This window comes from Ciconia boyciana, chromosome 6, assembly GCF_034638445.1.
Source record: "Ciconia boyciana chromosome 6, ASM3463844v1, whole genome shotgun sequence".
Lineage (NCBI taxonomy): Eukaryota > Metazoa > Chordata > Aves > Ciconiiformes > Ciconiidae > Ciconia > Ciconia boyciana.
The window spans coordinates 29256332-29278984 of record NC_132939.1 but is presented as its reverse complement, the minus strand read 5'-3'; the positions used below and the strand labels follow the sequence as shown (position 1 = coordinate 29278984).

The 22653-nt window shown below is 39.4% G+C and overlaps 3 protein-coding genes across 4 annotated transcripts in view; 2 read left to right on the top strand and 1 right to left on the bottom strand.

Annotated features, from left to right (window-relative positions):
* Nucleotides 1-6913, top strand: part of NDUFAF1 (NADH:ubiquinone oxidoreductase complex assembly factor 1) — a 16003-nt gene extending 9090 nt beyond the window's left edge. The window contains exon 5 of the mRNA XM_072864392.1: nucleotides 6771-6913. Coding sequence (XP_072720493.1) covers nucleotides 6771-6779 — 9 coding nt within the window. The 3' untranslated portion in view covers nucleotides 6780-6913. The remainder of the gene's footprint in view (nucleotides 1-6770) is intronic.
* Nucleotides 653-15549, bottom strand: NUSAP1 (nucleolar and spindle associated protein 1). 2 transcript variants are annotated; one of them, XM_072864387.1, is made up of 12 exons: nucleotides 14700-15549; nucleotides 13135-13200; nucleotides 11867-12055; nucleotides 10626-10800; nucleotides 8753-8842; nucleotides 7911-8023; nucleotides 7116-7181; nucleotides 6740-6927; nucleotides 4373-4548; nucleotides 3247-3357; nucleotides 2534-2645; nucleotides 653-2047 (listed from the first exon to the last, which is right to left on the bottom strand). In XM_072864387.1, exons 1-12 carry the CDS (start codon nucleotides 14790-14792, stop codon nucleotides 1960-1962), a joined length of 1467 nt encoding a protein of 488 aa, XP_072720488.1. In that variant the 5' UTR covers nucleotides 14793-15549; the 3' UTR covers nucleotides 653-1959. The 2 variants fall into 2 exon arrangements, with proteins under 2 accessions (XP_072720488.1, XP_072720487.1); XM_072864386.1 differs by having other exon boundaries at nucleotides 4361-4548; nucleotides 14700-15547.
* Nucleotides 15113-22653, top strand: OIP5 (Opa interacting protein 5). The gene is given in 6 exon segments (XM_072864393.1): nucleotides 15113-15505; nucleotides 15786-15852; nucleotides 16830-16952; nucleotides 17501-17582; nucleotides 19013-19102; nucleotides 19104-22653. Coding segments are annotated over 6 exon segments (711 nt in total). The 5' UTR covers nucleotides 15113-15207; the 3' UTR covers nucleotides 19155-22653.

Below are 22653 nucleotides of genomic sequence, written 5' to 3'. Positions count from 1 at the left end.
TTATATGGATTGTAGACAGTTGGAAAACACTCATATCCACTAGTTTTAAGCTGGAAAAAGTATGATGAGAATTAATACCCTGAGGAATGGTGCTTAAGTGTGACTCAGCTGCTGAAATTTACAGAGAGCAGCACCAGAAGTGGAAAAGGCAGAAGTATTTTGATCTTTAGCTTTGGCTCCTCTGAATAACTAAAAAAAGAAAAAGCTGCCACTGCCAAGGTTGAAACAGTAGCTATGCAGCAGGCTCGGCTTTTATTTGGAGCTGTTGACGACAGTCCTACAGCTTTACAGAGCTAAGGTTGTTGCATAGGAATAATGCTCCAGGGGTGGGGCGGGGGGAAACCCCCATCTCTGTCTGTTCCCTGAGGAGGCACAGCTCAGGGTGGTCAGCACTGTTACAGGGCAGGTCAGATCACACTTTTCTGATGTGTGCAATTAGCTTAACTCAGCTGTATTGTAAGAAGTCACAGCCTCAGCTGGTGGCACAGAAGGTCAATACCCCCCTTTTTTCTGAGAAGTCTGGTTTTCAGTAATTTGAGAAACACATTAAAGAACAAGTGCTGAATGGCTTTGTTTCAGCTGTCACAAACTTAGTCTAATCAAAGCACTGACTGCCTCTGCAGTGACCTTGTTTAAGTGTACTTCACAAATATTAAATGTACCTTTATTTTATATGGAAGAGGCCACAATAAAGCAAGCTGAAGCAGTGTCTTGTACCATCATTTTGCTCCTGCACAGAATTACATAGCTTAAGAGCAAAAGAGGAGTGATGGTTATAATTTCTGAAGATACTGGAACAAACATGCTTTCATAAAGTGGTAGGCAGGCTAATGGGTAAGGAAAGCTTGTCACAAAAAAGACACCAAGTAGGTAAATACAGGTGTGAACAAAACTAGTGCTACACTAAGGAGGTAGTTGTATGTAGTACACTAGATGATATAAACAGTGATAAACAGGTTATATACAAAATATTTATTCCCCCCATCAATTGTAAAAAAAAAAAAAAGCTTGTTCTTGACATTTCAGCATATATTTGATAGGACACTAAATTCACTGAAACAATTATTTGCTCAAAATTCTAGCTGAGATTACAACTGCTAAATTACCTTTCCAGTTCCTTCCGTAATAAATCCAGACAGCTTTTCTATGTATTCTTAAAAGTAACAATAACAACAGCTTTTAAGTCTGAGGTATTGGAATGTGCCTCACTGTAACCTCTTTTAAGCATCATAGAGATGAAAAGTGGAAGAATTTTGTTAACATCTGCTATTTACCATAGAAAGGAACAAAGCAACCTTAACTGTTCAAAGCATCCAGGTGGCCATTTGTAAAGCCACTTTTCAGTTGTGACTTTTTTAAAATACAGTATTTTACAATTATGTTATCCTGTAAGCTTTTAGTTTTCCAGAGAGCTTGCGTAGCTTTTCTTCTCTTGGAAATTCCATACTACTCCACAGGAATGCAATTAGAAATGCTGAATAATTGCTGTAACAGTTGTGGCAGAATTTAAGGACTGATTTGGAGAACAGGGCAAGCAGACATCTCCAACTCCTGCAATTTACTAGTGGAACATTTTGAAGCTTGCTATCCAAAGTGTGCATTTTAGTGGGTTACAAATGCATTCTGGTGGAGAAGTCTGCCCTAAGTTGCAAGGAGGCTTCTTGAGCATCTCTTTTCCACTTACATTTTCTCCTTTAACATCTTTTAGTTAAATGAGTTGGTTAAATGAAACCATTGTGAAGCAACTAGAGAGAGTTCTAAGCTCCTAGAAGTTTAGAACTCTCATCTCATGGGAGAAGTTGATCACTAAAACATTAGGTTCGGATGCATTTTAAGGTCTCATTCAATGCTCTCTGGATTCCTCTAGCTAATAGCAACCTGAACCATGCACAGACAGCACAAATATTTACATGACAGGAACAGTATTTACAGTGATTTCTTAGATATTTCTTATTCCTCCTAACCCACAGATAGTCCTCTACGGTTTCCGAGAGTTTGAGCCTTCTTCTTTTTTCTCTCTTGCTCATGTTTCTCACGCCTTTCTTCCCTGAAGGGGAAAAAGAAGAGACACAGACCATATCAAGTTATATTAAAGGTTCTCTGAGACACAAGCAACCAAAGGAATCTGAAGCTGACCAGGGCTTAACATCTATTTAACCAGTGTGCTGCATTTGCCGTAGGCAGAGAGAACCATTCCATTCTGGACTGAATCCAAACATTCAGGCAAATACTTCTGCTTAGATGTACAGGTCTAACATTCAAGGTAACAGCATGTCAATATTCACAGCTTCTTCCAAGGTGAAGGTAAATCTCCAAATGCTAGAAGTGATAGCTTTCATAGAATAAAAGTCTATTGGATTCAGAGCTGCCCTCTTTGTTGGCCTTCCTGATACTAGACAGACTACTGGAGGCAAAAATTGCTTCAATATAAAAGTATTCTTTCCTGAAATGCATATTTAAATCCTAAAAAGACAAATGAGTCATCATATTATTTTAAATAACACTATTCATAAAACATTAATGGTGTACTAACCTTGTCTGGCGATGCAGCTGTTTGTAATCTTTCTTACGTGAAGAGATGTTGCTACCAACAGACTTATTTAGGACAGTATTTTCTTTAAATTCTCCCCAAGGTTTTAGTCGTCCTACAATTTAGGGGCAAAAAGAGAGATAACTGAATTACTACTTTAGTAATTGTGTGCTTAACATCTTATCGTGAATTTTATACTAGCTAGCCTGGATTTTGCTGGTTGACTTTAAGATGAAATGCCTCTTCAGCTGTATTATCAGTTTTACCAGCCCATTCCCTACAAGTAGTTTTTCTATAAGCAGTAACAGGTGACTGTACTTATAACACTCACCACACAAAGTTCAGTTTCTCACACAATAGTGCACTTTTTAAAAAAATTGAAATAAAAACGAGCCTCATTTTGTAAAATAATATTTCATATTTCCTGTACACACAGGAATTCCACATTCAGTGGAATACAAGGATGTTTATTCTTATATTTATGGGCTTTTAGTCAGAAAGACTTGTTCTTCAGTAGGGAGGCTCTTAAAGCATATATATATTATGTAGAAATTTAACATCAGTCCACAGGCTGTGTGGGAATCCAGAAAGGAAGGGAAAGGGACAGGAAGAGAGACTGAACACTTTGCTGTATTACGGTTTGTATCAGTGCCTTACTTTATGAACAGTTGAGTATAAGGGATATGACCAACACAAACTGCACAGGATCACAGTACCTTTATGTGGCTGATACCGAAGCGGCCTTGAGAGACTTGCTTTGAGATCAAATGTCTTCTTTGCGCTTGTGGGTTCTGCAGAGTGAGCCGCAAACTTGAAGGGAGTGATAACTACAAAGGGCATCAAGATATCATCATCAAATTATAGCAGCAAGAACATCACTGTACATCGCCTGGGAAGTGCCTGTGAAGACCACCTTACAACTATCAAGACCAAAGAGTCTGCTACCTCTAAAGACAGAATTGCACAAATACAGCTCACGTGAAACAGGGAGCTTTCAGGTCTGGAGAGAGCAAGGGTTGTAGAGTATTAGCCCTTTTGCTCTGATTATGCCATGCATTAGCATGTACAGCCCTATGTATTTTTCTAGTCCTTCAGAGCAAATTGTGTTTCCCACTCTCTGTGCTTATTTGGAACCAAGTGGATTTTCACATTAAAAAAAGAAGCATTCTTCTGGAATGCATCAGCTTCTGATCAGCAGTGGAACTTTTCTTTCCCCCTAAAAAATCAGTATTGTCATACAGCAAGACAGGCAACTCTGGGTTCTTGACCTGTGCCAATGTAGCTGTGATGCTAGGGTATCAACTGTTAGATAGCAGAGCTGTGCTGGTGCCGAGATCATTCGTAATCAGAAGGCTTCTGCTTTTTCTTACAGAGCTTTAGTTCCCAAGTTAATCAGGGCTGCTGAGGCTGATAATAACAGGTTGTCCTAAAACACAGCCAGGAGCCTGTTATGTGCCAATCCCGCAAAGAGAATGAGACTTCTGAGAAGGCATCGGGAACTCCTCTCACCGCAAACAGGATCTCCCTGTACCTGTTATATGAATCTTTTGCTACATAGTCCCTAAAGGTCTAGAACAATTTCTATCCCCTACATCCTATATTTGGCTTTTCTGTAGGTAGCTAGGTACCGTACATTTAAGTCTTAGCACCTAACAATTTTAGTCAAAACAGTGGAAACCAAAGGAAACAAAGAAACTACTGCAGTTTCTAAGGAATCAGTCATAAATTAGCAAATGACATTAAAACCTGGGTCTACATGACATTAGGTTATAAAAAATTTATATCATTCAATAAGACAAAGGTCACAATCTGAAAAAGCCAAATATTTACCATCCACTTTACCCTTTGATGCAGTCAGATCATTATTTCTTGCATTTCCCTTGCTGTTTTTCCGACTTATTAGTTTGCAGCTCTTTTGGCTATCAGGTGTATACATCTCCTCCAAGTATGGAGACATTCTAGATGGAGTCTTGGTAAGAGAGCGTTTATGCTCATTATCTTTTGTGGCTTCCGAGAACCTGAAAATTATTAGAAGTATGAAGACAAAATTAGTAATCTACAAGGAATGTAAGCAACGTGACAGAATACAGAAAGTTCTGCATTCTACCTTTCTTACAGGTAGAAAGTTTTACTGTGTATAAGGTGTTCACAGCTTATGCATAAACTGCACTAAAAATACCTTTGCTGGCAGTTTTCAAGTTATGAGCCATCATCAATAGCAGTAAGTAATACTAGGAATTACAAAGAACTGACTTTCTTGTTATTTTGGAGAGCAAATATATTTGGATGTAATAAGCTAGTAGATTTCTTCACCAACAGATATGATTTACTTTAGATTTGGATTCTGTAGTAAAACATTATAAACATTATATATAAATATTGTTAATTTGAAAATTCAAATTAAGAAAAACTAAAAGAAAATTCACCAACTAACAGAGCTCTAGAACTCAAAGATCTACAAGAGGAAGAAGCCGGAAATTTTAGTCAAAGCACACAAGTTACCTGCCTACCAAGACACACACATGTGCTATATGTATATATACACATTTTTAATGTATATGTGTGTACACATATATATGTGTACATATATATATAAACATATGAAAGAAAATTCAAAATCTTGCATGAAGTAACAGCCTTATCAAAAAGGTACTGAGAATAAGCTGAAAGCCTGCAAGATATGGAAAGACAGGGGATAAATGTTGAAGAAAGCTATGTTTTGAGGGCTAGCAAGTTTATGGATAGAGTGCAGCTTGCAAGATCCCCCTCAGGACATCTTTGGACAAAGGGAATGGAAGCAAATTCTAAGTGTTGTTTTGGTTTATATATTGCTAAGAATCAAGTAGGGCTGCAGTGAAGACAAAGATCATCCAACCAGAGGCAGAATGAATATTGTTTTCATTTGTTGTTATCTATTGCAATCAAAGATAGCACATTCAAAGTAGGAACAAAGTCAGCAAGATTATTAGCTTGATTTTACAAGGAATCTGTCATCTTGACCTTTGAATAGCACAGGAACTGCATGCAAAAATTACAAATCCTGTAATTATTTATTAGGACTTGTCAATATTAGCAGTTGCACTATCTGACTTAATAACAACCACCCCCACACACATTTTATTTGGGGACAAAAAAGTCCCAGCAGCTATAATCTTGGCATGCAAAAGTTGAGAACTGAAGGTTGTCAGAAAAATAGAAAGTAACACAACTGAGACCTGAGATTAACCAGATATTGCTAGCAGGGGGAAAAGGATAAGGGTAAATTACAGAATGTCTAAATCTGAACTTCAGTCACCATGGAAAGTTAAGTAAACTAAATAACGTTGGAATTAGTACAATAGTTAGAAACCAACAAAGAAATAGTACAGACAAGAACTTTCACTGAGAAGAAAACTGGGCAAAAGGTCATTTATCAATGGAGTACCCTGTGGACTGTCCTTTTGAGTCCTTCTTTTAAAAGGTTTTTTGTTCAAGACTTTAGAAAAATTAGTAATAAGCTAATAAAATTTACCGATCACAAAAGTTCAGGAAATATTAACATAACGGAGAATTAGATTACTGTGTAGGATTAATGAAGTGCACGTGGTGTTTTAAAAGGAAATGAGATGAGGTTTAATAGCATTAAGTATAAGCTCATTCATTTAGCAATTCATCACAACTTTCTGGTGTCAACTCGGTTCCCATCTGCTAGAAACAATCTGCTTATAGTAGTTAACCACAAGATGAGCCCCTGCTGTGACATGGAAGGGGCAGGGGAAGGGGGGAGAAAAGGAAGAGAAAGTACCCCAAAAAACCCCAAATGATTAGTCCATTGTGACACTCACCTGGAATACTGCATACAGTTCTGGTTACATAATCTCAAAGCTAAATTAATTCAGATATAACAGAGACTATTAGGTTGCCTGACAAAATGGAAAACCTAACAGAGTAAAGGAAGAAAAATAATTTGGCTTAATTGGTTTAGCAAAATGAAAGCTGAAAGAGAGGCAAGATTACTCTACCATCAGACATCAAAATGAAGATTCAAGATAGTAACAGCACAGTAAGGCTAGACCGTGTACCAGCCATAAAGCTAGACTGAAAGTTAGTAATCAGAATTAGTCTCACATAGTTCATGTTTGGAATAGAAATAATGTAGTCAAATCACAGTCAGTGTTGATTATTTCACATGTATCATACCAAATTGCTCACTGGTAGTTTTGGTTTTACCTGACATTCATTTTGGTTGTTGAAAGGACAGAAGGATTAAATGAAGATTTCCGAGACAAAATACTCCGACTGGCAGCATGCAGAGAACCACGTGGTGAGCGCCGGAGGTTACTAGGAGTGCAGGTGGTGGAGAATCTGCCTCTTTCTGGATTTGGGCTGAATAAAAATGTTTTGCCACTGGTTTGTTTCTAGGGAAAAGCAAATCATGAGTTAGCACACTCTGCTAAAAATTTATCAGAAAAGCAGCTAAGAGGAAGCGAAAATACACAGTGAATCAGAAGCATACAGTCTCTTCAGTTTTTCTCTTGTTTTCTTTAAAAGCATATTTTAAACATAAGTAGTTTTATTATTATTAAACTGATCTGAAAACACATACCTTAGAATTGTTACATGGAGTGCCTTTTTCTGATGCTCTTAAGTGATTCGATTTTTTGGCCAGCACCTGCCAAAAGTAATTTGTCTTAAGTATACATTGATACATTGTATGCCATAGAAAAGAGAAATGTAGCGTTTGGGAGTTTCAGTGTTACTCTTTTGGTATGTCCATTGACATATTCATTCATATGTTCATGGACACATTAGTGTCACTTTTCTAAGGTCTGCCACCCTCTGAAAGAGGCCCTATTAGCAGCTTTCACCCATGCAAAAGCATGAAATACAAAAACTGAGAATCAGGGCCACTGAGAACAACATACATTGCATATATTTTGAAGGAGAGTCATATGCAGTCATTGGGCAACGGTTCCCTAAGGCACAAAAGAGGAACTTAATATTTAATTCCTGCTCTTTGAAAAATAACCCATCCTCTTGGTTAAGTTCTGCAGCAATTCAAACAGTTGTAAGCAAAAGCTCCAGGAGATCCTTCAGAAAAGTAATTATCACGTAATTATTTTTACTCAAAACTGACAAGTTATTTGTTGGTTCCTACAACTATTTAGAGCCATACACTGTTAATATATAAAAGCTTCTACAACTATACAAGTTATATACAAATAACTATATATAACTAGTTATATAGGACCGTAGTTAAATTTCACTGATCATAACATTCCACTGCATGTACACATGACCAGCTACTTACTGCTCTAAAGAGACACTACAGGACTTTTACAGAGTGTCTCTGGAGATAAATGAATACAGGAACAATGGGTATCTCTGTGTTATCACTTACCTTGACTTCACTGAGAGAACTGCTGCAGTTTTCAATTATTTTTTTTTTCCTCTCAATATAGTCAGCAATAGATTCCATTTTCTTGAAGTGAGCCTCGTGCAACTTTTTAAAGTCTAAGAAGTTCCAAAAATAATAAGAGTCACATATCTGATAAGCTCCTAAGGAAGCTCACTATTTAATAGAAGAATCTTGCAACACCTATCCTTATGGCCTCAAAAAAAATACAAGGTATCCCTCTAATTAAAGGCTGTGTATACACAGTTAATCAAACAGTACGAAATAGAATCTGCTTCACCAGCTACATAGCCAGTTACCTGACGCATGCTCTGGAGAATTACAGAACCACAGAATGGCCTGGGTTGGAAGGGACCTTTAAAGATCATCTAGTCCAACCCCCAAATTCTGCAGTTAAAGAAAAAAAGAAACACTTCTAAATTTTAAACGAATGAATGTACTTTATGAAGTGACGAAAATGAGTTAATGCATAGTAATACAGCACAACAGTAGTATTTATAAAGTGAAAACTAAACAAGCAGGAGTAACAGCATGTCCTCCTGCTCTTCGTTGTTTTGAAAATCATGAATGCAAGTATTATAACCAAAAGAGATCAAAGTGTTCAATAAACCAGCTTTATAACATACATGCGAGTCATTTACTACTATGAAATTACAAGTTGGAAGATATACCTTAAAATGTAACCTTTGGGAACTTTTTTTCTTTGCTTGCTTTTTAAAGAAAGGATGTTCTCTTCTTCAAGCGGAAATAGAAATTTGGGTTGTAAAAAACTAAGTCAAGTCTCCCTTCACACACAGACAATACATCTAGATGGTAGGTTATCTTACTTGGTGTAGCAGCTTTCATTCCTGTTTTCCCAGGCCTAGATGCACGGCCTACATATAAAGGGATCTTCCCTCCTGCATGACGAGCATCACCTGGTACAGTAAGATTAGACAAAATCATTAGATCTCCTGGAAATTCTTTTAATGTCATCACAACCTTTTTAAAAGTATTTGTTCCAAAACACACCTTATCTCCTCAAAGTGGGTTTAGGTTTTGAGAAATAAAAAACATCAGCTGGGATAGATATGTCCTAAGTCTCTTCAAAGCCTTTTAAATGGTATGTCAGTAACAGCACATCTTGACAAACTACAAGCCCAGCATGAATCTTGCTGTCATTTTCTGTTATTGCTGTTATTTTCTCTTGATAGTAAACAGTTTAAAGGGGAAGTTAACAAGAGAACTATGCTTGTGGTAGGCAAAAACAACTTTAAATTCACAGGTCTTGATCTAGTGTTAAACTAATAGTGGTAAGCTAGTGTTTTTTAAATGTTGGTAACAAAGAAGAAAAGCTTTTGGACAGCTTTTCTGCCACTGCCTTATATACATATACAGAGTGTATGTTCGTTTTATCATCTCTGCTCTCAGGTATAGTATTAAGCTCATGTTCACATTTTAGTGATTAATTTTATTTTATTAAGAAAAAAAATCAGGTAAAGACTTCACATCAAGTTCAATATTTGCATATCAAAAGCAAACATTTGCTTTTCTATTAATTCACATCCCCTTTAAAGTAGACTTGGATGACTTCAATATATTGGAAGAAATCCTCACTGGAAGCAAATAATGGAGGGTTATTGAAAATAATTATTGAAAAATCAACTTTTCATCACTAAATGCAGACATAGTACTTTTCTGTCACACAGCTCTTGCTGTCTGAAATTACTGAAAAAAAAAAAACCAGAAAGCAGTACAGATACTTGTAATTACAGTTATAGGAAGAAATGGGTACTGTGACAACTGTCAGGATGAACGCTGTCTCAACCAAAGCTTCCTCTACATATTCTATTGCTTCTGTTTTAAAAGAACATTCATTGAACATCCTCATTTTCTAAATTAGTTTCAAGATTATAGATGCCCTCCAACAAGAATGTCCCTGTAAATTCTACTGAACAGCAAGAATATCCACAATACAGCTCAAGGACTATGTACACTTAGTCTAACAGAAGCAAATAATGGTTATGTATCTTATTTGACAGACCCGCAATATCAATAAATTATCAGACTGGGCAGACGAACTCATTTCTTCATGTCAGCTGCATGCACAAAGGAGTGGGGGAGAAATTAATTCATATTTTCAGTGGCATCCTGTTTGAAGGTCTAAAAAAGCCACCAGAGAGAAAAATGATCCACTATAATACATTGGTATTGTTAAGCAGTTTAAACAAATTAAAAAGGATTCTGTCTGTATGTCCTTTTCTACTAATTTTACTCCTGGGAAGAAAATGACAAAACCTGTTCATTCATAGGAAAAGAAAAATGAAGCATGAGGAAGGAAGCTCTCCCTTTCTTGCCACTTTTTAAAGGAGCTGAGCAGCATCTCAGGGGTATTCCAAAAGGCACTGATCCTAAACGAGGTGCAAGACTGAAATACACTCAGACCTTCGCAAACTCCTTCACTAAAAACATCAGGTCCAGAGTTCTGAAGTTAAAGCCAGCAGAATTCCTACGTTGCAGAACTTGTGGATTTGCGTTACAATATGTTAAACAAACAAGTACACAAACTCAAAGGAGACAGATTTTTTTCTGGTATCCCCAAATAAGGTACTGATCATCAGACATGCCACAAAAATCTTGTCAGACACAACAAAACAACCAAAAGGTGCATTTTAAGTAGGACAAATTACTAAACTTACATGTTTGGAATTTTCTACTTACATTCATCTCCACTACTTTTAGTAGAAGTCTTCTCTGGTTGTTCTTTCTGACCAGTACACACCCCTGGATTCTCAAGAGCTCTCTTTTTAGTTACTTGTTCCTCATTTTGGAATACCTTGTGTCCCTTTTCATGTTCACCCCAAGGCACTTCGTTTTCTTTCATGTCGGAATGCTCCTGCAGTTTAAACATACTTCGTTTAAACAGTTTGTTCCAACTGGATATAAAAAATGCTGTTGTTCTGGGAACAGGTTGCCCAGAGAGGTTGTGTAGCCTCCACCCTTAGAGGTTTTCAATATCAGATTAGAAAAAGCCTTAAGTATTGTGGTCTAACCTCATAGTTGACCCTGCTCTGATCGGGAGATTGAGCAAGAGACTTTCTGAAGTCCAACCTGAATTAACCTATGAAATACTTACCCTGTTATTTTACAAACAGATCTATATTAGAAAGTTTTTAGCTGCACAGCTCTAACATTTTAGTATAAAATTGCCTTTATTGACAGAAGTTATTTATTTTTACTTGCAAATAATTTCACTGGCTATGTTACTTCTTACTATTGTAGCTTTGGTTACTGTACAGTTCTCTATCTAACACTAACAGACTTAACACTCCTCATCTTCCCATTTCCCTCCTCTAACTCTAAATCGGTAAAAGCCTTTCACACAGTTCTCGGTTCACCCAGTACTTGAATGCAATTCTAGAGAAAAATAATTCTACCCCCATCTCACCTTGAAACTTCCCCTCCCTCAGTCATACAACCCACTGAGAGGAGTGGGAGTTAAAAAATTGTGAGGTTTAGGTAATCATCCAATTTCTGTAAATTTTTTCTATATAAAGAAAGTGAAAACAGCCTTATTTTAGATAAATTCTGAAACTAGTCTAATATTCAGAATACTATGATGAACTAGTGAAAGCAGTCTTACATTGAGATAAAGTGTTCGGAATTGTATATTTCTTAGAGGAATTTAATTGATTTCCTTGAAGTAATGACTAACAAGTAATCTCTGTTCATTATGGAATAGCACATAGTCTAGATAGACAAAATCAGTGCTACGAAGTACAGAAGACCAGCACCAGAACATTTGCATATGAAATTCTTTTATATATATATACACATATATATATATATATATATAAAACGTATACCACCTGCTAAATGGTGGCAGAACAAATCAAGTGTGTTTAAATTATGCTTGGGGGAAGGGGGATGGCCAGCACACAAAACCAAGCAATGCAAATCACCTCTTTCTCAGCAGAAAGCCCTGTATTTTCTTCACTAGTATTAGTTTCCTCATTGGAATGCCTCTTTTTTTGGGTTATTTTCTTTTCTTTACCACGTCTTTTTGTAATAAAACACACTGAATCAGGCATAATTTCCTGATTGCTCTGTTCATCCGATTCAATGGAAGCAGATACACTTTCTTCAGAGTCCTGTAGCAGAAAAACACTATGATGTGGAACATATCTGACACAAACATAAATTAGATATTCCAAAGAGACAGTTTCAATTTTATTATTGGAAAAAGCATTTCACACAGAGAAAAAACAGTAGCATGTCATTTAGTAGCATAGTAATCAAGAAATTGGCAATATCTAGATTTCCCTTCCATCAAAGCTCATTGTTTGAAGACTTTAAAAAGAAGTCCTACAGTTGGTTTATTATACAGCATTTTAATAAGATTATAAAAAACTAATACTTTATATTTGAAATCTGACTTTCATGTTGCTGTGACTCTCCCAGATTTGTATGTTTCTGTGGAATACTCTTCACCATAAAATCAGCCTCTTCCATGCTTGTTAAAATTAAAAATAAGCTGCCAAGGATTACACTAGTTCCTCAAACCTTTAAAGACAATTTTAAAGGAAGCACTTCAAGGAGACATATTTTAGAAAAAGCAGATCCCAATTTACTTTTATCAAAAACGTAAAAAACTTCACCATACCCAACAAAATAATTCAGCTTACAGAAGAGAAAACTTTAAAAAAAGTTAAGAAAACAATACATTAAGAGATGAATAAAGGAAACATCACAGTTGTGTCACTTTAACTGCAGTGTCAGTTCAAGTAAATTGTAGTAGGCACAAAATGCTTTCCAATGAGTATCTAATCCCTTTCACCTAGACATGCAAAAGGAATAAAATATTTTCATATTTGGTACCGACTACTGTCTGGAGCTAGACAGGCAAGAATTAAGATTTGTTCAATGGAAATTAAATGTTAGTGTTCACAGAGAGTAATTTTGTACTGATGCTGAAAAACACATTGTTAACTTTGGCAGCTGAAAGGAAATCAGTTTTGGGTCATACAGGAGGCCACTTCAAAGCTAACATTAGCACATCTGTTTCTATCGGTACATGAGTACATTAAACTAAAGGCACTATTAAGAAAAAAGTATTTTTATTACAGTTCACATCATGGTAAAAAACAACCTTCAGTACATGCCCTGCTCTACTAGTTATGAAGTTAGATCTATCTCTCTTAAAAAGAATGGCTGATTTATCATCTATTACCATATTTTCATGTTCTTGTTTTGTTCCATGAAAGTGTTGCTTCAGTGCTTTCAACAATTTGTCTGCCTGGAGAGAAATCAAAACAACATATGAACCAAATATTGCATTAAGTCATCAAACAAAAAAATGCTTAAACACAACTAGTGCCCTATAAATTGATCCAACAAACAAGTAGAACATTTCCTGAATCCAACCAAATAAGGCATGCCTAGACCTTCATTCAAGTCAGTCAAATTAGAGAAAGCACTTAAGGCTGCAGACAAATAGGTAGCATATTCTCCACAGAGGCACAAAGACAAATTTCCCTGACTAGGTTTCTTCCGGTCTGTCTATTTTCCATAAAGTTGAATTGGTCAAGGGTGAATGAGACATTGTTTTTAGCAACATTGCCTAGCTGAACATGAATTAAAATTGTACCAAATTTCTGCAATAACTTCTGTCTTGCCCATACTACATGCAAAGCATTCTTCTCATCCCTTCCATATATTTAACAGTAATAGCAATAAAATAATAACAACAAAATTACTACATTGATATTTTAGGTATTTAAGAGTCTTTCATAGCCTAATTGGAAAGGTCAGCATAAAATCAAATCTGAACTAGAAGTTTAAGAACAAAATAACCCAGAACCAAAACCCCAAGCAGAATTCTTAGTCCTGTCAGCACAACGGGTTCCTTTGTCCGCCTAAGTCATGGATCTTTCTTTTAAGACTTTATGCCTTCTCCCACTGGTAGTACAGCAGCCTGACTGCTGCCGAGTGATTTACGGGCAGTGGCTACACCAGGAGAGATCAGGCCACTATCATAAATCTCTAGGCAAAAGAGATGGGTGCATGCCGAAATTTCTCGTTCTTAACCACAACTGGTAAACAAACACACGCACTCTCGTCCCTGAAGGCACCCTACTATTACAATTCTTCCGATTCCTAGTCGTAAAAAAAAAAACCAACCACGACCATCCGCACTGGGGGGAGGACGGGGGCGACAGCGCAGTAACCCGTGGCAGGGGCAAGCCAGGCCCAGCGGCAGGGGCTGCCGACACCGCGGTGCTGAGTGCTGCGGGCGGACCCCGGGGGGTGCAGCGTGAGGCAGCCCCGCGCCTCCCCTTCTCGATGCCTCCGGAAAAGCGGAGCCCCGCATGATCACCTTTTTCTTTGAGCGTATGCCCGTCACGAAGGTGCACGGACGCAGCGCCTGGAGTTACGGACGGGAACTACGACCAGGACGCGTCTTTCTGGATGAAGGGACGCCTCAGGGCAAAGCTACCGCTAACCCGCAGGCCCGGGCCGTGTCCCTGCCAACACCGCCGCCAGCCCCAGGAAGGGACGGGGAGTGAAGTACCCAAACCGCTGGTACCGCGAAAACGAGAACGTCCAGGGGGACGGGCGGGGCATGTTCCCCACAGGACACCCGCTCCCCTCAGCTCCCAACCGGGTAGAGGGGGAGCCCCAGAGCCGGGGCCGCTCTCGGGAGGGCGGGCAGGAACCCGGAGCTCCCCCCACCCGCCCCTCGCTCAAGTCCACGGCGCTGCTCCCTCCCAGCCACGGCAGCTGCCCCCGCCTCACCCGGAGGTTGGCCTTCAGGCCGGCGGCCTTTGCGATCCGCTGGAGCTCGACGTATTTCAGCGACTCCAGCTGCTGGAGCGAAGAGAGCGCCATGGCGGCGGCGCCGATCCACTGCCTCACCGGCAGCAACCGCCGTACTTCGAATCTCGCGCTCAACTGACACGGCGCGCCTTGTCCCCGCCCCCGCCGTTCGAACTCGCCCGCCGCGCCAGGCCATTGGCTGGACGAGGCAAAGGGGTCGGGCCTGCGGGCACGGAAACCACCAATAGCGGCGCGGCCACCGAGGCGTGCTTTTTTTCAAACGCACGCTTTTTTCCCGGTGAGGGAAAGCCCTGCCCTCTCCCGCTTGATTGGGCGACGGAATGACTCTGTGCGGCCCATTTCCCAATAGTCTCAGGAGATGAGGATTGATGCTTCCGTTGCCCAGTGGCAGCGCAGATCTGTGAAGCGCGCTCCAATTGTGAGGCCAGGAAGGCGGGCGCCGCGCTTGAACGCGGCGCGGGAGAAGATGGCGGTGCGTCGGCAGCTGCGGGAGTTCTTCCAGGATCCGCAGCTTGCCGGGGTTATCACTGTGGAGCGGCCACTCCCCCCCGCCGCTGCCGCATGGGTCTTGCAGTCGCCACCTTCCTCGCCGCCTTCCTCGCCGCCGGCCGCGGGAATGGTGTTGGTGTCGCCACCGCGGCGGAAGGGGCCGCTGCCGAAGGACTGCGCCGTGTTCCACTGCCGCGGCTGCTGGGCGGTGCTGGGGGACTCGCTGCACCTGTGCGCGCAGGAGGAGCAGCGGCTCGGCCTCCTCGTCTGCTTCAGTCAGTGCCCGCCTGGCGGCATCGGGGCGGCGGGGTGCCTGGCCTTGCCTGCCGCCGGGCAGGGCTGGGCCCTGCGGGGAGGGCGGGGGGCCGAGTCTGTGCTGCCCGCCCCTGGAGGGCCACCGGCCTTCCCCCGGCCCTTGGGGGGCTGGGCTGGGCTGGGCTGGGCTTCGCGTTGGGTGTCCTGAGGCGGCGGGGCGGGAGGGCGCGCCGCTGCCTTGCGGCCCGGTGGGGCTGGTCCGGGGGGTCTTGTTTTCAGCGGGTCTCTCTTCCTCCTCAGAAGTCACAGACGATGTGGCCTGGGAGGATTCGCTCATGGTCGGCCTGGAGGGAGCCCTCCTGGGATGGTGCGTAGCTCAGCTAGTCCTTGCTTTTGGCATCGGGCCTGCCGGGAGCAGTCGCCACGGTAAATCGCGTGGGCGAAAACAGGCGGCTGCAAAGCTGGGGGCCAGGAGCTCCTCTGACTTATGCGCTGGGGTTTCTTAGGGGCCTGGTAAGCTCCAAAGTGTTTTTTGTACTCGTGCTTTATCGTTTGGGATGGAGAAACCTTTTGGAGGTATGTAGCTTTCATTTTTGTCAAAATCAAAAGTTATGCTGCTCTAACCTTTGTTGGCGAAGAGGAACACTTGAGCGGTGCAGTAAAAGACAGCCTAGCCTTTAGGTCTCCTTCTTCCGCTCCTTCCCTAAAAGGTCTATTACCTAAATTAAAGTATCTCTGTTTGGGGTTTTCTTATACTGAAAAGGAATAACTGTTGCTGCTCTATTCACGAGCCTACAGTTAGCAACAGGTTTGGTAACTGGGATTAGTCTGATGGGAAGGATATAAATATCACCTCAGGACTTACAGAACCAGTGGTTTGTTTAAATGATGTTTAAAGCCTATTTTACAAACTATAAGGAACTTTTAAAATTTAAGACATGTTTGGGTTGCGGTTTTTTTTTCCTTTTTTTGGTCCTCTCTCTGCATGAGGCAATAATCTGTTTTATCAGGAGGAAATTTTACATCTATGACCTGGAACAGGCATTGTTTTACCAGTTAAATCACACTCAAGTAGTATAGCCTAAACCACTCTGTGATAATAAGGCATGTATTTTCTTCCTTAATTGCAACTTCACTTCTTACAGAGATTATTTCTTGCACAACATGCCCAACTTTTTATGTTCATGTTCTCTTTCTATGTATTATTTCTTTAGGGAGAAAACATTATTATGTCTTGTTTTGCTGTCCTGATAGAACTGAAGACTTGCTGTCTTCTGACAAGCATGCAGTATCTATTGTTTCAGAAGCTTCTGTTTAATAATATTTTTCCCTTTCTCCTTTTAGTGCTTACAATACATTATCCTGTCGGTCATGTGGGTTGATCGTGGGCTTCATTCTTTATTCTGCCCCCAGCAGCCTGGCATATCTCCGAGGCTTCTTCTGTTTCTTCAAGGACAGCATCATCTGGTGAGTATACCGTATTCTTACAGTTTGCAATTTCACAAGAATATGTAAGTTATTACAACAGGGTGTACAACTAATCTACAGCTAACAAAAGCAGCTTTACTTTTGACAGAGCACGTTGGTGTGGGATTTTAATATGCTCTATGTTTAAATTGTTTGTGTTGGCATGACTCCATTTAATTTGCCTTGCACTACTTTAGTGTCCTCATGTAATGTCAAGGTTTAAATTTAGTTGTTTGCAATACTGAAATCTCCTTCATTTCTAGAGTCGCTTAGCTGATGTAAGGTGTCAAAGTAGCTCCATGATAGATCGAGGACTTTACTATAGAAATTGTAAATTACTTATAGCTGGTGATGAGAGGATCTTATGATTTCAAAGTAAAACCATTGTTATGTTTTTAATGTTTTCATAATGTATTGACTGCTTTTGGCAACAACTTTGTATCTGCTTTAAAATCATCTTAAATAATCTATCTAAACAATGAATGCAACTATGGGGTTTTTAACTGTTTTTCTTGGGTTTTTTTTCCCTTTCCCCTTTTGTTTTCCAGTTATCTCTTAAAAAACCAAATGATAATAGAAGCTTCTAAGGTGAAATTTCCTGCTGTGACCTTAAAGGAACAACTGCAGGAAGTAAGGTTTCTACATTAATTTGTATGGAAAATATTTTTTAAATGCTGATACTTTTGGATATTAGTTCAAAAATATTGATACAACTACTTTTTTTTTAAGTGCATAAGATGGAGAAAATACTGACTTATAATAGAGCGACTGACTTAAGTGGTTCTAGAAAATGTTTTGCATGTCTCGCGCATTTATCTGCAAAACATATCCGGTTCTAGCTAATTTTCTGGCAAAAGTGTGTTATCCTTTTATCTCTACACTTTGAAAAGAAAAAAAAAACCACAAGACTTGTTTAGACAGACTTTGCCTAAGTATTACTACTTGTGTTGTCCCTAGAATTGATAAGTCACTGCTGAAGAATTTTAAAAATAGCAATTTGTTGATTTGAAAGGGGTTCTAGCACAGTTGTATTTATGGCTGTGTAAGCTCAAAACAGCATGGTAGTGTTTACTTGTAGTTTCAGAGACAACACTAGAACCTCTCTCCGTTTTTGGTGTTTAAATTGGATGTTCTTTTCTGTAACTTAGTTGTTAACTTAGTAAATTATCTGTCCCATAGCTCAAATAAAGTTACTGTGTGTAGGAGACAGCCAGTGTATCCAGTATTTATGTGCTTACTTGTTCTTTTTTTTTTATTTTTTAGTTTCTGTTCTAAGCATGGAAATGCGCCTGTAACTTTTCTTAAGTTTTGTCTGCTTTAAAATCAGCTTCCAGTGTCTTACCATAAGATCAGAGTCATCTTATAGGTCAAGTGAGGCTACAATGCAAAATTGTAGCCAGTCTTATCCAGACAGCTTGTCTTATCCAGACAAGACTTCTAAAGTTGAGACACATTTTTCTGAAGTAAAAAAATGGTAGTACTTCATTGCAAACACAAATTATGTGACTGTGGAGGGTTTGCTTGTTGACTAGAACAAGTACAAGAATCTGGTCTTTGCTTTTTGAGATGTAATGTCAGCAGGATTTTACTGTTGTGCTTTAAATGTGTTAACTTAAACCCCAGACTCTGGAAATGGCATTTTTGAGGGACTGTCCATGTGTAGTCCTAAGCTAATGATGAAACAGTCTGTCCAGATATTGTCAAAGAAGGTCTCTGGCTGTGTAAAAACTTGTAATGAGTTAACTAGGAAAGACTGGATTGGTTGTAGTAAGGCTCCAGCAGTGCTGTCTCCTTAAGTAGAGTATTTCCATACATCTCTGAAAGGGGTTATGCTGGCACACGCGATTCATCTATCTCCTCTTTGTAGCACAGGCCTCCAATCTGGGTGCCAACTTTGGCTGTACTAGACATGCAGTATAGAGATTAAAGCCCAGTATAATTTTCCATCTTGAAAGACAGCTGCTCTTCAGCCACTGAAAGTGGGGAGCAGACCATTCAAAGATCCAGTGTTTAGGACACTTTTCTCTATTTTTAATACTCTTATTTCTCTTATTTCCTAGCTGAAAGAAAAGCTTGTGGAGGTCCACATTCGCATAGAATTGCTGATGAAGAAGCTGGAGGAACTGGAACAAAAGAAAAATGTGGCAGAAAGGCAAAGCTCTGCATCAAATGCAGTTGGCCTACTGCCAGGATGTGGAATAGTCAGGGTCAACTAATAATATGCCATTGTCAAGAACTGCTCGAGTTGTTTCTGCAGCTCTGCTGAGTTAGTTCATTATGATGAAACAATGCATCAGAACAGGTTTGAGTGGTGATCTGTCACTTTATCTGTGTATAGAAAGAACCGATGCTTAAGTGCATCCCTTCAATCTAAGGGGAACACTTGAATATCTGACATACTGAAGTTATGCTTGGAAAAATGAGTAGCTCACCCATGCAGCACATCACTCTCTGAGACAGTATAACTATGACTTTGATTCCCTATAATGACATCAGGGGGAAAAACAACCTTTGAAATAGTAAAATCATGTTTCTGGAACTATACAAAACATACTAACAAGATTATATTCAAGAGGAGCTATTATAAATTGAATGTTCTTACAGAGATCTAAAGTTCTTGTCCTACCTTTTCATATAGATACAGTGTTATTGGCAGCTAGCTTTTGGTCAAGTGTCTCATTAGCTGCACCTGGTATGTAAGGCACTGCTAAATGGCCTCCTGATTATTTTTTTTAGATTTGCTTGTGTGTATGGCCTGCAAAAGGAGCAAGCTAGCATGTCATAGAAGCTGCACAGTGTGCTTAGTGCATGAATCTGGATGGCACAATGCTGGCTGGAGCACAAGGTTTTGGATTTCAAATTCGAGGGCAACCCATGTGCCTGCCAAGTCCTCTGTAAGTGCAGCCCCATGGCTGCACAGGACTGAGTCAAGTTCTGGCAGCTCCATGAAGCTTAGGCTGTGAGCAGCTGCCTTTAACAGACCTGAGCCTTTCTTTCTGGGGCTGAAGCTGTGAAACCAAGGCACAGTCTTTTCTTCTCCTTCATTTCTGCTCAGTCGTGGGAACACTGCTCTGCTGAAGTTGTGATGATCTGCCTGCTGCCTTCCCTTGGCCAGTCAAGATGTTTCATAAGAAATACCTAATGGGTACTCACTGGGATCTCTCTGTTTTGAACAGCTTCTGCTTCTTTCCAAACATCTAGAAAGTAATTTTATGGAAAAGAAAGAACACTACTTACCCCTTGTTATTGTGACAGAATATCTTTATACCTTATTCTTGTTAGTTGGAAGATAGACAGTCTTTTGCTGCCGAAAGGGCTGATGTTTTAAACCTTCCATAAAGTTTAGTAGTTGTCTGTAGTAATCTAGAGAGGATTGTATTTATTTGATCAACTTAATTTCAGTGACGCAATTTGCCTTGCCTATTCTACTTCCATACATGATTGGCAGATTGCACTCCCCGTTGCTGCCAGTACTCCCTGTATTTCATAGTCTTAATTGTTTTGTTTGTAAAATAACTCTTGTAATGGGCTTGGAGCAGAGGGGACAAAACTCATGGCAAGGCACCTCAGAGGCTTTAGGTGGGCAGTTGGTACTTATACTACTACTAATATTCACTGTGCTACTTTTTGATTAAGAGTTCTGGGTTGTCTCAGTTCATTCTGATTAGGCAATAACATAGAATATCAACAGCCATTCTGCAGGGAGAGGAGGAGTGCTCTGTTAAATTCTAATAGTGTATGCTATCTAAATTATTTTTATTGTTTATGTTTTACAGATTTGAAAGGCATAAATGCAAAAATGCAGTGCTTTTCAATGACAGCTAAATTCAGGATATCAAAAGTAACTACCTGAAGTAAATGTTACACTCTTGCAAGATCTGTTTCATTGCCTGTAATGATAAATGTTATCTTTGCTAAAATGAGCTCTATCCTGAACCCTTAACTAGAAGGCTGTTCTTAACAGTTGTCACTGTATATTCATGTAAAGTTTGGATTTGCTGTATTTGATTATTTCATTATTAAGAACAAAGAATTTTTTAAAGTTGTGTTGTGCAGTGACTTCTGCACTATGTTTAAGAGCCTGTTGGTCTTTAACTGGGGTCTTGTGACTGAACTCATTTCGTGCAAGGATCTCCCCATCTCAGGTAAATGTGTTCCATTGTATAACTTCACCTTTGTGTTACTTTCTAAGTGACAGCGCTTTTGTTGTTGCATCGGTCTAAAAAACATGATTGATAATGGGACTATTCACTTTAGCCCTTTCATTCTGGTTTCTGAATTGAGACTGTTTCTTGCTATATACTTTACATGTATACTGGGTATAATAGTGCTAAATTGTCTTGCTTCATTTAGCTAAGTGTCTACCCCTAAAAGGAAATTAAAGCTGTCACTTTTTTTATATTATCTTTACAGTTGTAAAGAAGAAACTTAAATTTTAAAAAAGCTGAAATTCAGAAATATATATTGTGCAGATCATGTATAATATCATGTGAGTCATAAGTCCATTAGTCATAAGTCCATTTTCCTTAGATTATGTTTGCAGAAAACACCCATCAGTTTATCTTGCTTGGGTCCTGGTTCATTATGAAGCATTAAATTAATGGTTCTTCATATTACATTACTTAGAATGAATTTAAACAAATAATGAGTATGTGCTAAATAATAGCTGGTAAATTTTTAAACTACATTAATCTTTGGAACTGGAAGGACCTCTGCTCTGTTGAGTCAAAGTGTGGTCCTTCATGTCTATTTGTCAAATGATGTTTTTTCTTGGCGCTGACTATTGCCTGATGTACCTGCTGACACTCACAGCAGTACAGTGTTCTGAGTAAATTTTGTTTTAAGAAGCAAGCCACCTTAATTTATAAAACATAAAACAAATGCATTATCTTCAGTAATTTGAGATGAACATTTACTGAGATATCAACTTAAACCTATGGATGCATTTTGATTTAAACAATGCTTAAACTTTTATTCCTGAAAGATTCAGGTTTTGATCCCACAGCCTGTCCCAGATTCCAATTCCTCTTAATCTACAGTTGATCAGTGAATATTTGTTTTTCTTCTAGTGTAGAACCTAATCTCCTCTAACTAGGCATCTTGAGAGATGTGTTCTAGCTTTAAGTGCAGCTGGGGCCAGCCTGGATTCTCTCTTTAAATTAATACCAACCACTTAGAAAGCAAGTCTCAAGGTCAGGTCTTTTTAATGTTAGCTAACCAGCAGCTGTCTTCTCTGCAATTTAAAGACAAAAGCAACTAGAAAATGAAACAAATTAAAGTGGTTGAACAGGCTACTGAAGTAACAATCATACTGTGAATCTTCTATAAGCTAGCATAAGCGTTAGCAATCCCTAACAGGTTTTGGAAAGCTTGTAGTAGGGTTGAGAGCCTGTGGCTTCTTCAGCACAGTCCTCATAAGGTGGTGTCATGCTGCTGTGTTACAGCACTTCCCAAAACTGCTTTCAGCAGCAACGGCAAGGAAAGTTGTGCCTCCCTGCAGGTTGTGACATGCCAACCACAGAAGGAATTTTTCAGAAATGTAGTTGCCAAAACAATAAACAATCCACATATATGAAAGTTTTCTGAGGGGCTTATTACTTTTAGGCAATCTACACAAGCAACAGAAGCTTTCTGCTACCATCTAGAACAACCCTTGAAGCTTTTATCTGATAAGTTGCCCATCTTAATATGAGTGGAGTAA

Coding starts and splice junctions, on each gene's coding strand:
- NUSAP1 (XM_072864386.1), bottom strand. CDS start 14,792: ATGGCGCTCTCTTCGCTCCAGCAGCTGGAGTCGCTGAAATACGTCGAG. Junction 8,843..10,625: donor TAAAAGTAGTGGAGATGAAT/GTAAGTAGAAAA, acceptor TTACTGTACCAG/GTGATGCTCGTCATGCAGGA. Junction 8,024..8,752: donor AATGAAAGCTGCTACACCAA/GTAAGATAACCT, acceptor GGAACTTCTTAG/ACTTTAAAAAGTTGCACGAG.